General features: G+C 43.7%; 1 protein-coding gene across 1 annotated transcript in view; it reads left to right on the top strand.

Moving 5' to 3' along the window:
* Positions 1-9,908: 9,908 nt before the first annotated feature.
* The window catches only part of AEBP1 (AE binding protein 1), a 42,951-nt gene continuing 37,498 nt past the window's right edge, over positions 9,909-15,361 (top strand). Inside the window, exon 1 of the mRNA XM_070765508.1 lies at positions 9,909-11,059. Within this exon, the coding sequence (XP_070621609.1) occupies positions 10,795-11,059 (265 nt within the window). The 5' untranslated portion in view covers positions 9,909-10,794. The remainder of the gene's footprint in view (positions 11,060-15,361) is intronic.

The raw sequence follows: 15,361 nt of genomic DNA, 5'->3' as shown, positions 1-15,361 counted from the left end.
GCTTCCTTACTTCAACTCTTCAAGCGATGGCTGTCCCAGCTAATAGCGACTAAGTCACAGCTTTTCAGCTGTAGGTCAGGAGGCTGTTATTGGCTTCTGGGGGGGGGGGGTCTGCGATTTCCCCCATGGACACCAATTCACGCCTCTCCTCTTCATCTCTCCTACAGAAATCTGGCTCGATTTCTTCTGATTTCGAGTCCCCTATGGTTGGAAATTTCAGGGTTTCCCTCAGAGCGAGGAATCACCCGTGGCACTGCGATGTTTGGGCATGTGCCCCCTTACTGTTGCTTCTTGATCTGCATAAAGGTTTCTCAAGAGACAAATAAGATGGTCTGGTACTCCCATCCTTTGAGGAACTTGCCACAATTTGTTGTGGTCCACACAATCAAAGGCTTTAGCACAGTGATGGTGAACCTATGGCACAGGTGCCACAGGTGGCACGCAGAGCCATATCTGCTGGCACGCAAGCTGTTGCCCTAGTTCAGCTCCACTGTGCATGTGGGTGCTGGTCAGCTGATTTTTTACTTCCACAGAGGCCCTGGGAGGTTGTTTTTGGCTTCCAGAGAACCTTTGGGGGAATGGGAGAGGGCATTTTACCCTTCCTCAGCTCTAAGGAAGCCTTTGAGCCTGGGGAGGGTGAAACACGAGCCTACTGGGCCCACCAGAAGTTGGAAAACAGGTTGTTTTTGGCCTCCAGAGGACCTCTGGGGGGCAAGGGAAACTATTTTTGCCCTCTCCAGGCCCTGAATTATGGGTGTGGGCACTTGGGCATGCACAATAGCACATGCCCACGCTTTTTCGGCACCCAAGAAAAAAAAGGTTCGCCATCACTGCTTTAGCATGATCAACGAAGCAATAGTAGATGTTTTTCTGGGATGCCCTAGCTTTCTCCATGATCCAGCGTATGTTGGCAATTTGATCTCTAGTTCTTCTGCCTCTTCGAAATCCTGCCTGTACTTCTGGTAATTCTTGATCCACATACTGCTGAAGCCTAGCTTGTAGGATTTTAAGCATGACTTTCTAGCATGTGAATGTGCAATACATTCAGCCCTTGTTTCTTTTAACTGGAGACATCAGAAAGTAGACTGAGATCTACAGCTTTTCTTCCACAGCCAATGTTCAAGCCTTGGTAAGCTGAGTCCTACAGACACTTCCCAAAAATACAAGATAAAATAGCAAGACCCCATAAGTAGAATGGGAATAGCATAGCATAGCATAGCATAGCATAGCATAGCATAGCATAGCGTAGAGTAGAGTAGCGTAGTGTAGAGTAGTGTAGTGTAGCGAAGCATAGCTGGAGGGACCTTGAGTGTCTTCCTTCAAGTCCAATCCCCTATGCCATTTGAAGTAAGACTGTGTGGGCTGCCTTACCTTCCCACTTGTATTCAATTCCTTGTAGCAAAGGGTTACTCTGGAATCACCAACATTTTGATGACTCTTCTGCATGCAAGGAAAGTTTAAGGCATCCATGTGTTGACATGTTTGTCCTTGACAAAACTATTTCATCAATGAGATCATCAAACAAAGCTAAAAATTATTTAGATTCATTTCCTTCTGAGTTTGGAGGATATGCTTGGACTGAAATATCCTCTTTGCTTCTAATTAAAGCCAGAGCTATTCATCATTAGCCCAGTTAATATTAGTAATCAACCCACCCCCAGCCTCAGAGAAGACTTCCTGTTAACTCCTTACTAGCCAACAGTTTTGAATGTTAAACATCTACAAATTACAATAACTTAGGCTTTTCCCAAAGGTGCTTTTTCTGAAAGGCAACTAGAGTTTCTTAGTCTTTTCTTTGAAAATGTTTCGCTTCTCATCCAAGATGCTTCTTCACTTCTAGAGCAGTTTTCAATCATCCAGGAGCCCTTCAGATGTTTTAGAACTACAGATACCAGAATACTACGGTATGCTGTCTGAGAGATCTCCAGCTTAGGAAATACTATCCTGCGAAATAATGTGGCTACATGTCAATACATCTCTTTTAATTATATTGGACTTAACTAACTCAACAAAGGACAAAAGAGCTGGGATGGCACAGCAGGTAGAGTGCTGTACTGCAGGCCACTAAAGCTGACTGTAGATCTGAAGGTCAGCGGTTCAAATCTCATCACCGGCTCAAGGTTGACTCAGCCTTCCATCCTTCCGAGATGGGTAAAATGAGGAGCGGATTGTGGGGGCAATAGGCTGGCTCTGTTTTAAAAAGTGCTATTGCTAACACGTTGTAAGTCACCCTGAGTCTAAGGAGAAGGGCGGCATAAAAATTGAATGAATAAATAAATGGTCAGTCTATCATGTCCTATCCCATTTTCTGCATTCTTCCAGTTCAAACCTTCTGCTGATTGACATCTCAAAGGTATAGTTCTACATCATGCTAAAGATGGGGCATCTGTGGAAAATAGAGTCACATTTCTTGAACTGTCAAGAGTCCAAAACAGTTTTCCATTGTGATGTTGCACTGGAATTCACTGAGCAGGTTGAAGGAGTGCTTTCATTCAGGGCCAGAACTATTTGTTGTGTGGGACAGCTTCATTTAGTCATTTTTTAAAAATCAAAACACAGAGGAACAATTTTTTTCCAGCCAGAAATGCTCATATGTTGGACTTGTGTTGTAAAAAGATTAATGGCCAAGCCCTTTGGTATGGTGGAGGGAAATAGGAGGTGGGGAAGACAATGGATAAAAAAGATGGATAGGATGAAAGAGATTATGAAATGTCCTTGGAAGAGCAACAGGTTATTACTGAGATAAAAGTTTCAGCATTTTTCATGTAGTCACTACCATGGAACAAACCCTACTCAATGGTAGTTAATTTTTAGCTACAGACAGTGGATTACTGTCTGTCTGTCTGCCTGTCTGTCTGCCTGTCTGTCTATCCATCCTCCATGCTTTTTGATTTGCAGTTTAAAATGAAATATCTCAAATAGAAGAAGGAAACAAAGGGGAAATAACTCAGGGCTGAGTTTTAATATTTTGGGGCTTTTAAGCAGCCAAGTGGAATGGAGGTGAAACCCAAATGACCAAGTAGCTGTTCCTTCTGTTCTTGATTATAAGGAAATGGTTTTCAAAGACTTCTGTGAGGAAAGACCCCCAATTCAGCCGTTAATACCAATTGCTTGCTTGCTTCTGTTCATCACCTAATTGTGCATTTCAAACAAGGAGGCTCCTTTGACTGTATGACTTCATGAATATGTCAGTTTTGGCTTATTAAAAACATACTTCAGCCACAGCATAACTCCAAGAGGAAAATCAGTCCATTCATGGGTGTTCACAGAACTGGCTATCTGTTGGCTATTCTGCCACAAAGCAATTTGAGATGACTATTTGAGAAGATTGTTTTCAAAAGAAATGGAATTGTTGCTATTTAGTTTATGGTTGTTGATTTCACAATGACAGAATGAGAAAGTGAGAGAATTTAGAGAGTTTCTGCCTAAGGTGGCAGGTAATATTTTATTTATTTTAGAGCTGTGGTGGTGTAGTGGTTAGAATATAGTATTGCAAGTGAATTTTGCTGACTGCCAACTGCCAGCAGTTTGGCAATTGGATTCTCACCAGCTCAAGATTGACTCAGCCTTCCATCTGTCCAGGGTGGGTAAAAATGAGGGCCCAGATTGTTGGGGGCAATATGCTGTCTCTGTAAATGACTTAGAAAGTGCTGTAAAGTGGTATATAAGTCTATTGTTATTATATGGGTGTTCCAATGTGAGGGGAAATCATTGCTGTTATCTTCAGGCTCATGCAATAGGCCTCTGTTGAAGCCTGATGCTAGATGCAGTGGATCCTAAACCTATTCTTGCCATTACTATGGCACTAAAGTTTGTACATAAACAAAACCATGTCCAGCTCTATTTGCAAAGGATTAGTACAAGTCACAAGGAATTATGTCAGTGATCCAAGGAGATTACCACTACATTAAAAAATGTCTGGTGGACCAATGCCTACTCAGATAAAAGGCATTGCATCCCGCGATTAATGTTGTCGTGCCATTTTATTTCCTTCCAATTTATAACTGCGGCTGGATCCATTTAATGACTTTCATGATGTCACTATAAATGGATCCAAATGTCATTCATAACTGCAAAACACTGCACAGTATTCCTATTCTTCTTTGTTTATATTAAAGTTAACTTGTTTGTGTGAGTTTTCAAAAGCAATAAAAATAATTTCTTCTATGATGAAAAAGTTTGTAAACTGTCAAGAGTCCAAAACTCATCTCAATGTCTTTTCCTCTTCTAACCAATTTTTTCTGACTTCTGTCTCTACATTCTCTGTCTCTTCAATTCCCTGTCTCCTTTTTGTTGTTGTTGTTATTTCATTCTGAAATCCCAAAAATGCTTCTTTCAAAAGGCAACTGGATTTTCTTTGTTTTTCCTTGAAGATATTTCGCTTCTCATCCAAGGAAATTCTTCAGTTCTGAACTTGGAGGAAAAACAAAGGAAACTCAGTTGCCTTTTGAAAAAAGCATCTTTGGGACAACTCTGACCTGGATGACTGAACATCTCCATAGACTTTCATTCTGAAGCTTTTCCTTGAATCTGCCAATAGGGAACCTGACAAGTACAGTAATTCATTATTTCACACCTGATTAATTCCAATGTGACTTGTTTTGGCTTAGCATGCAGTATGAAGATGTGATGAATATAAATAATAATGCCTACTGCTTGAAAGAGACCACTATAACTTGTTTATGAAGAGGGGTTAAAGGAAACTATAGTTCAATCCAAGATGTAAGCCTAAATGTTAGATGGTTGCTCTCTAGCCTCTGCTTTTTGTTCTCCAGAAGAATAACAGAAGAATAACAGAATAGAAGAATAGAATTGGGTGAGATCTTGGAGGCCTTCTAGTCCAACCTGCTGCTCAAGCAGGAAACCCTGTACCATTTCGAACAAATAGACTGTCTTCTGCCCCAGCTAAGAATGTAGCAAACCCACATATATTTTAATCAATAACTGACTACTTATAACTGCCTTGTAGAGGTCTCTCTCTCTCTCTCTCTCTCTCACACACACACATACACACACTACACACATACACACACACACACAAACTTAAAGACAGTCTTTTCTTGCAAAAGCCCAACTATTAATTAATCGTCATTAACAGTCGGCATAAATTCAGAAAGTCTTAAATCATAGAATAGCAATTTGTCTTTGATAGCTCACAAAGTTTGGCAAAATGCCTAGAAGTTGTCTTCAATAAACAAACTGAAGCAGATAAGGAGAGCAGAGATTTTCCAGACACAAGGCAACACATCAAACACACAAATTTCAAATGTTCTTTCCTGCAGAGATTCAGCTGCCTCTGCTTTCCTTAAGTAGACTAAAAGAGTGGCCAATTAGCCTCAGGTCTTACTCCTGAGGAGACTTCCTTTGGAATAACCACTTCTGACTTTTGGCAGCTCTGTATCAGGGTGGGAAGCTCCAGGAATGAGGGGGACAGATGCCCTTCCGGTAGTAAAAATTGAGCTGTGCGTGCAGCTCCAGCTGACTGGCAGCCGTGCACCGTTGCAACCAACAAAATTCCAGAAATTTTCACCATAAAAAAAAAAATCCCCCAAATCTTGCACACACGAGGATGCTTGCATGAGATTTTGGTTGCTGCACATGCACATGCACAGCAGCTGAATTTCACTGCACGCTTGAGAGCTCCAGCCAGCAGCAGCTGCAGCGGCGCTGAGCTCCGGCTGGCCTGCCTGGCCTGCTCCCCACACCGTAGAAGAGGGTGAAGGAGCAAGCAAGTGGCAGTGGCCTCTTCCCAAAGGTAGGGGGAAAAGAGAATGGGCAGCGGGGATGCTGCAAGATACCGGGTACGTCGTTCTACAAGGAGTTGTACTTCAAGAGTTAAGTGTCAATACGAGCCAGGGTCGTTAGCCGGCTCTTTGCCTGAAATGACAGAGTCTAGAATGGGTGCATGTTATAGGCCAGTGATGGCAAACTTATGGCACAGATACCATAGGGGGCACGCAGAGCCACATCTGCTGGCACGTGAGCCATTGCTCTAGTTCAGCTCCAACGTGCATGTGTGCCAGCCAACTGACTTTTGGCTCACACAGAGGCTCTGAGCAGGTGTTTTTGGCTTCCAGGAGGATTGGGGAGGGCATTTTTACCCGTCCCCGGTTCCAGATAAGCCTTTGGAGCGTGAAACACGAGCCTAGTGGTTCACCAGAAGTTGGGAAACAGGCCATTTCTGGCCTCCAGCAGGCCTCCGGGGGGCAGGGTAAGCTGTTTTTGCCCTCTCCAGGCATTGAACTGTAGGTGCGGGCACTCATGCATGCTGATAGCGCACATGCATGCTCTTTTGGCATCTGAGGGAAAAAAGGTTTGCCATCACTGTTATAGGCAAAGAAGAATGTTTACCTCATTAATTGTCCACTCCATTTCTGCTTCAGTTTCCCCCATAGCTATGTCAGAGACATTTTCTCTTCCAAACATGACTTTGGAAACCCAATAAGGGACAATTATGCAGGAAAATCTCTGGCAAATAATTGCAGTGATTTTGCCTTTCTGCTACAACAGAAGGTGTAGATTTAGAGTCAGCTGGATCATTGCTGGCCATTGCTGGATCTTTTCATGATCCAGAATCTATTTAGTGATGTTCTCCAGGCAGTGGCTACAGTCCTGCAATGACAAGTCATGGAACCTTCAGCGTGAGTCGCCCACTCTTTTGAGGCTGAGGCCATTAATGAGGCTCTGTGCAATAAAAAATGGCAGCCTGTGGTCTGCATGTGGCAAAAATGCACAGCAAAGCAAAGTCTTTGCAAATGTGGGATGGAAAAGTATAGCACCGAAGACGCCACAATTATAGCGTTGTGGCTGGTTTCTTCTTGGAAGGACACAGCCTCTTTTGCACAATACTTCAGTGTAATGGATCTGAAGCCATCAAGGGGGCTCTGGGGAAGCACAGAAGAACGTTCTGAGGTCCATCCAGATCATAGGTCTTCAAACCTGGCAACTTTAAGACTTGTGGATGCGAACTCCCACAATTCTCGCTGGAAAATTCTGGGAGTTGAAGTCCACAAGTCTTAAAGTTGCCATGTTTGGGGACCCTTGATCCAGATTCTCAATTGAGAGAAGTTGCAGCAATATCTGAATTCCAAAGAAGTTGGTCCTGAGAAGTTGCAGCAATGTCTGAATCCCAGTTTTCACCACTCAGTGGCAAAGCTCATCTTTGACCCAGAGAGATCCTGGGATTTGATGACCAATTCAGGTAGCCCTTGACTTGCAGCCATTCATTTTGTGACCATTCAAAGCTACAATAGCACTGAAAAAGTGACTTACAATTGGTCCTCATACTTACAACCATTGTAGCAGCCCCACAGTCATGTGATCAGAATTTGGGCATTTGGCAACCAGCATATATTCAAGATAGTTGTAGCATCCCATTTGATCACCATTTGTGAACTTCCCAGCTGGCTTCCAACAGGCAAAGTGAATGGGGGAAGCCAGATTTGCTTAACAAACTCCGTACTTTACTTAACAACTACCCTGTTTCCCCGAAAATAAGATGTACCCCGAAAGTAAGGCATGTCAGAGGTTTTGCAGAATTTGCTAATATAAGGCACCCCCCGAAAATAAGGCGTAGTCAAGTTTACATACGGTACGGTGGAAAAACATACGGTACCATTCAAAGCTGTTCATAGCGGTACCGTAATAATGTGGCGGCCCCTGCTGGCTCCTTCCATCGCTTTGTACCGTCCAGTACAGCAGACACAGTCTGCTGCTGTCTCACCGCCATTACAGTCTCCACTACAGTGCGTAGACTGTAGTTTCTCTGGTGGCCAGAAACTGCAATAGCGGGAGTATACTGTTGTACCATATAAGTGCCGTCCTTTGTGTGTGTGGGTGCCATACTGACAGGTACCATACCGTAATCAGTGTACGTATGGTACACTTTCTTTGGGGGTGTCAGCTTTTCTGCCTGTGAATTTGTCTTATTTGAGAAATATAAGGCACCCCCGAAAATAAGATGTAGCACAACTTTTGGAGCAAAAATTAATATAAGACAGTGTCTTATTTTCGGGGAAACACGGTACAGTGATTTGCTTAACAACCATGGCAAAAAGGTCATGCAATCAGACATAGCTCACTGAACAACACCCTGCTTAGCAACAGAAATTCTATTCACCAATTGTGGTTGCAAGTTGAGGACAATCTATATCTAGTGAAAAGATGAGACGCAGGTCTCTATAGAGAGGAGATTGAGCAAACAGGTGAGGAAGACCTCTGTACAGGGCAGGATTGCTGCCAATTTGAGCAAACAGTATTGGGTAAACTAAACAGTTCACGGGCATGGAAAATAAGGGGTCAGTCCCCTTGCAAGCCACACATGGCGTAGTTATCTGCTAGGCCGACATATGTCCTGAATTGCTCTAGGGCAGTTTTGTTTGTGAGACATGTACAAGCATGTCCCGAGTTTGCGGATTTATATGCCGCCCCGAGTTTGCGGAGAGGGGCGGCATATAAATCCAATAAACCTAAACCTAAACCTAAACAAGATAGTAGGTATTGGTATAAACTAAACATTAGCAAAGGTAAATTAGGCAATAGAACAGTAGGACAGGGATGGTAGGCAGCACAATGGTTTGCTAATGCACACACCGTACAGACCTCTTAGCAATGGGGTGAAGTCAGGGGTGGGCTACTGCCTGGACTGGGGAGGGGAACGCAGTGGGGTAGCGAAAATGGAGCTCCACCCCAGAGCACCCAATTTGAAAGATGTTGAAAGAAAAATGCAGGGCATCCTGCATAAGCGACGCCTACAGTGTGGTAGTAAAAATGTTGGTAGCCCTTCACTGGGTGAGGTCGAACTGTAGACAGTCTAAGGTTAAAGTTTTTGGGGTTTGGGGAAGGTAGTACATTCCAGGCATTCATCACTCTGTTGCTGAAGTCGTATTTTCTGCAGTTAAGTTTGCAGCCATTTACATTGAGTTTGAATTGATTGTGCTTGTGTATTGTTGCGGTTAAGGCTGAATAAACCACTGACAGTAGGACATTGTGGGAGATGATTTTATGAACTACAGTACATTCAGGTCAGATCGAAGTTCTAAGCAGCTGAGCCCAAAATTTCAAGTCCAGCGGCATAAGGTTTCTTAATGCTTCCCCCTCCACATGCACACACACCGCTGATTCTATCCCCACTGCTCCTTTGAAACTTCAGGTGGGTGGTTCTGTGCTGCAACATCCTGCCAGTCAATGACTACTTCAGCTTCAACCACAATAACACAAGAGCACACAACAGATTCAAGCTTAATATTAACCGCTCCAAACTGGACTGTAAAAAATACGACTTTAGTAATAGAGTCGTTGAAGCGTGGAACTCATTACCGGACTCCGTAATACCATCCCCTAACCCCCAACATTCCCCCCTTAGAGCTTATACTGTCCACGGTTGACTTCTCCAGATTCCCAAGAGGTCAGTAAGGGATGTGTATAAGTGCACTAATGTGCTTCCAACCCCTGTCCTATTGTCTCTCCTATATCTCCTATATTTTCTCTTCTATACCTATATATTTTCTTCTATTCTTCAATTGATATATTTTTTTATTCCTATACTCTTCTCCTCTTTTCTTCCTTTATTTTTTTTTTACTTGAAGGTATCCTCTATTACCTATTGTGTATTGGACAAAATAAAAATAAACAAACAAACAAACAAACAAACAAACAAACAAACAAAGGCTAAAACTCTTGCTCGTCTCTACCTTCCTTCATTCTTCATGTATGTGGCCCTCCCGATCACATAATCGCCCCCCCTCCAAAAAAACCACCGCTCCCTCCAGACATGCCAGGCCTGGGGCGGATCCTCTTCCTCTCCCCCCCACCGCGAATTAAGCGACCCCTCCCTCCCTCCCTTTCGGGGGGGGGTAGAGGAGGAAACCCACCGCGCAGCCCCAGCAAAGCAACGGAGGAGCGGAGTTGGAAGTGTGCTGGCTACACGTGGCGAAGCAGCCCCAGACCCACCCTTCGCTCGGATCGTCTCGGGGAGGGGGACCGACCGCAGCTAGGGGAGGAGACCGAACTGGATCTGGAGGTTCCCCGCGGCTGCCAGCAACTCCCTCCTGCCCTCCCAGCCCCGTGGTCCCCTCCCCGCATTCGGTGGCCAAGAGCCGAGGGAGCGAGCTCGGGGCGAGAGCATCGGCGTCCTTCCGACCTGCCCGCTGCAGGACTGCAGGCGCCCCGGGGCCAAAGGACTGGCCGGAGGCTGCGAGGAAGCGGGACCCTCGAAGGGACGGGCGAAGAAGGAAGGAAGCGGCGCTCCGGCTTGCCCTCGCCCGCTTGGCACCAGATTGGACGGCGCGCACCGCTGGCGAGTCCTGCCCGTCGCCCGCGGAGCTCGGAAACCTCGAAGCTGCTTGGTTGGAGCTCAAAGGGGAGCTGGGAGGAGGAGGAGGAGGAGAGCCTGCGTTTCTTCTACTACCCCGACTTTCCCCGTTCTTCCGACGAGCTTCTAGTCGACTCAGCCTCCTCGTCCGCCGTTCCCTTCTGCAAGTCAGTTCCTGGGCCCCATTTTTGGGGGGCCGGTGCTTCTCTCCTTCCCTCTCGTCCAGGCTGCCTCTTGCCTCCTCTTCCCCACTCAGCTGGGGCCAGGCATCCCCTGGAAGTTAACGTATTAACAGAGTCCGAAGGGACCTGACAGGTCATCTAGTCCAACCCCCTGCCCAAATAGGAGACCCTACAACTGCCTCTACTTAGGATAGAGCTCACAACCTCCTGATTGCGAGGCAAGAGTTCCACCTCTGGGCCACAGCAGCTGGGTATCTGTCTTTGCTTCTTCTGCCTCCATTGCAATCTATCTGCATCTGCATGATGAAAGGTCATCGAGGGGTCCCCTTGCTTCTTTCTCTGCTGGTGGGAATCTTGTGTCTCTGGAACCCCAGTCCCGTGGAAACCCAGTCGGTGTTGACCGACCATGAAATCGAGGAGTTCTTGAAAGGCTTCCTGGGAGAGGTGGACGAGGACTTAGAAGGGCCAGAGACAGGAAAGGTGGCTGTTGCTGAGGAACTTCCTGAAAATCAAGGAAACCTGAATCCTGCAGAAAGAGAGAAAGTTCCATTGGAGGTCGAAGAAGGTGAGACCCGATATGTCATCCTATCTCATTGGTCAAAGATCTCCTCTACAATCAGTATTTCTTAACCTTGGCAAATTTAAGATGGGTGGACTTCAACTCTCAGAATTCTCCAGCTGGAATTCTGATCTTAAACTTAAACAAGCTTGATAAATGTTCCTTGTTCTACCTGAAGTAAATCCTAAGCTTTTGTTTGGGTGGAGAAATAATAGGAAAAACTTGCAGCTGGGAGATAACTGCTATTCGGAATGCTGTGGATTAGATTAGGTTTCCCATATATTCGGGCTGCAAAAAATCTTTAGATTTAGATTATTATCCAATTTTTGCCCCCTGGACATGGCAACTTTTGATTAGATGCAGTTGATCAGTGGCTTGACTTGTTGACAGTTTCCTTTATTAAGCCACAATCTATTTTGATTATCTTGATCTGTTGTGGGAATCCAGCCACTGCAGCTTCTGAGCTCAATGTTGTCATTTTAATCGAGGCATGGAAAACTTGTGGCCTTCTTGAGGCTATGAAATGCAACACACAGCATCTCTTTTTGCTGGCTGGGATAGTTGGAGTTGTAATCCAACAACATCTGGAGAGCCAAAGTATCCTCATTTCCTGTGTTTTGCATGATATGTGAACGCAGCCAATTCTCTCGTAGTCAGCAAACCACATTTAGATGATGTAGCAAGATGCATGAAGACAACGGTATCTATTGGTAAAAGTAAAAAAAGTTTTGTGTCACAGCCGTCTCTTGCCCTAAATACAGTGACAGCAAATTATGATAATCAAAGCTCTCTTACTAAGTCTGGAAGATGCTGAAAGTTGGATGTACTAATATTTTATTAGGAAATTTTTGTCTTTCATTTCTTCTCCATCTCGGTCCAGGAGTGACACATGCTACACGTTACTGTTATCTAGGAATTTGGGGCTTCTGGAAGCTTATATGTCTAATGTTGAAGATGCTAGATTACAATCTGTGAAACCCTTGAGTCTAGTTAACACTGAACTGACTACCATATTTTAATCCAACCTATTTCCCACAATGAGACAGACCCTCTTAGGTGCCCTGTTGACAGGAGAAGAGGACCCCAAATAAATAAATGCAAATAAATCAATCTAGTTGCCCTTCATGGTTTCTAGATAGTTCAAGGTGCAGGATCTTTTGACCCAACATTTTGTTGGAGAAGTTGGTCCCTCAAGGAACACCAGCTTTTGTAACATCTGTGAACAGAGCAGAATAGCTTCTTTGCATCCTAAAGATTTATTGTGGTAGATATTCTCATGAACAAGAGCCCATTGTCCTCCATTGGCTGATCTACCTATGGAGAGAAATTTGAGTTGTTGAAAAGCAAAAAGCATACTCCTAATTTTAGGAGTGAAGTCATTGTCCATTCTTCCTGTTGGGGTTCATTTGCTGTCTTTAGTTACCAATTAGACTTAGCAACCCATCTAAGGAAGATCATGAAAACTGAGGCTGTTATAAAATTGTTACTGTTAGGAAAAAAGGCAAGAATTGTGCACAAAAGGATTGTGAATGCATTTTTTCCTTTCCAGTTCATGCACTTGGGCTGAGAAATCAGCAAACTATGCAGTTAACTGTCCTATCATGCCTACGCAAGAGAGCTGCTGCTGTTCAATTTCTTTTTCAACCTTCCCTAAAAAGCCCAGAAACCAGCAAGAAATGTCCCAGGAGGGAAGTGGTTCATACCAATATGGGATTTTTTCCTTTCTTTTCAAAGCATATATTTATGGAACAGCTGCCGCTCCTTTTATAGTTATTGCCTACTACTCATATCATTTTTTATGACTAAGTATATTGGCATTTATTAATTTTTCACCACATGACATGCCATTCACAATTCAGGACAGAAAAAGCTTCATTTCTGCCACAGATCTCTTGTTTGTTTTTAAAGAAAGGTGAAGAATTGTAGCTGCATTGAAGGATACAGATGGATGTATTTGTGTCCTGAATCTATATTATATATAATATAAGCAGTAACTATTAGCTGAATGCAATGTATGAATTCAGCAGATTTGTCCTTGTTTAGCTTTGGATTCCCATTGATTAGGAACCTAGCTAATATGCTTTGTAAAAAGTTTTTTATAGAGTAGAATTGTGTGTGTCCTGTTATAAACTTGGTAAAACCACGATTTAGTGAGATTGGTTAGCATCAGGAAGCTTCCATATAGACATTGACTGAACTTAGATCAGCTTCTTTTCCAACAGTGTTACTATATAGTGCACCTGCAACTTTGTGGGAGGAAATGTTTGGGGTAGTCTCTATCCCAAGGTACCTCCCTATCTGTAGTTGTGTAGAGTTATAGTTTTAATTCTTGCATCTGTATCTGCAAGAAACCTCTGCACTATTTATCTGATCCTCATTAAACTGGCTGATTGTTTTCTTGGATGCAAGTTGTTGCAAGTTCTGCCTGCAGAAGCCCTTGACAAGGAAGATTGATGAATGGATTTCAGCTAGTTAAATTTGCTTTGTGCAATCTGGCTCACAGCTCCATTTCTTCTACAATGGGAGCTATCCTGCCAGAATGATAGATAAAAGTAGATGTTATTGTGCTTCTCCAAAAATGTGCTTTATTGTGTTATTATAAAATGTAAGTAGTACATTATATTCATTTATTACCCATTTCACCTTCCATTCTTCAAAGAAGCACAGGACAGTGTACAGGCAGTCCTCGGCTTACAACAGTTTATTTAGTGATGGTTCAAAGTTACAATGGCACTGAAAAAAGTGACTGATCATCATTTTTCACACTTATGACCATTGCAGCATCCCCATGGTCACGTAATTTACATTCAGATGGTTGGCAACTGACCCACATTTATGACTATTGCTGTATCCCAAGGTCAAGTGATCCCCTTTTGCAATCTTATGATAAGCAAAGTCAATGGGGAAGCTAAATTCACTTAACAGCCAAGTTACTCATTTCAATAATTGCAGTGATTCACTTAAAAATGTGGTGAGAAAAGTTGTAAAATAGGGCAAAACTCACTTGACAAATTTCTCACTTAACAACATAAATTTTGGGCTCAATTGTGGTTCTAGGTTGAGGACTACCTGTATACAATTTTTCCTCCTGCTTTAAAAAAATGATATAGTTTCTACCCGGTCTTTCTGACTGGAGAACACATGTTATCTGTATGACAACCCCATGTGGCAGGATGTTGAATAGAAATGATTAATTGAAGGTCAGAAAGGGAGACAGTTTCTTAACAGGAGATCTTTGGTTTCACTTTAGGCTCTGGAGGGCTGAGATCAGACATCATAAGTTAGGAGTAGTGTTGGGCGAACCCAACGAAGTTCGGGTTCGGTGAACTCACCCGAACTTTGCCGTGAAGTTCGGGTGAGTTCCCCGAACACGAACAGCAGCAAGCCGCTGCGCTGTCCTTTTCTGTAAAAATAAACAAGGAGGTGGGGAATTCCCCACCTCCTTTTGCTTCCTTTTATTTTTACAGAAAAGGATGCCGCAGCGGTGCTGCAAACAAAAGTAGGTGGGGAATCCCACGATGGGATTCTGGGGGCGGGGCTTTGACATCATGGAGACTACTTCCTGGCCAGCTGAAACGGGGAGGAAGGAGTCTCTGTGATGTCAAAGCCCCGCCCCCGGAATCCCATCGTGGGATTCCCCACCTACTTTTGATTGCAGTGCCGCAAGCAAAAGGAGATGGGAAATCCCACGATGGGATTCCCCACTCTCCTCCCAGGCGGCGATGTTTCACAGTGTTGAAGCGAACACCGAACCCAAACTTTACCCGAACATTTAAAAAAGTTCAGGTTCGGGTTCAGCATGTCGAACACTGCAAAGTTTGGCACGAACTTGAACTTTGCAAGTTCGGTTCACCCAACACTAGTTAGGAGGAACCGAAATTACAATGAGTTGTATCATATGCAGGTAGTCCTTGACTTACAGCCATTCATGTATTGACTGTTCAAAGTTACAATGTCACTGGAAAAAGTGATGACCAGTTTTCATAAGTACGACTGTTGAAGATCAAAATTCAGATGCTTAGAAACTGGTTCCTATTTATGACGGTTGCTATGTCCCAGGATCATGTGATTCCCCTCTTACAACCTTCTTAACCAACAAAGTCAATAGAGAAGCCAGATTCACTTAACAACCATGTTCCTAACTTAACAACTGCACAAGTCACTTAACAATTGTGATAAAAAAGATAACAAAATGGGGTGAGACTCACTGAATCATCATCAAATTTTGGGTTCAATTGTAGTCATAAGCTGAGAACTACCTAAACCTAATTCAGGATGAAATCTTTTCCCCCTGTTTTCAATGAAGGC

The sequence above is a fragment of the Erythrolamprus reginae genome, chromosome 12, assembly GCF_031021105.1.
Source record: "Erythrolamprus reginae isolate rEryReg1 chromosome 12, rEryReg1.hap1, whole genome shotgun sequence".
Taxonomy (NCBI): Eukaryota; Metazoa; Chordata; class Lepidosauria; order Squamata; family Dipsadidae; genus Erythrolamprus; species Erythrolamprus reginae.
This window is presented reverse-complemented; position numbering and strand designations above follow the sequence as displayed.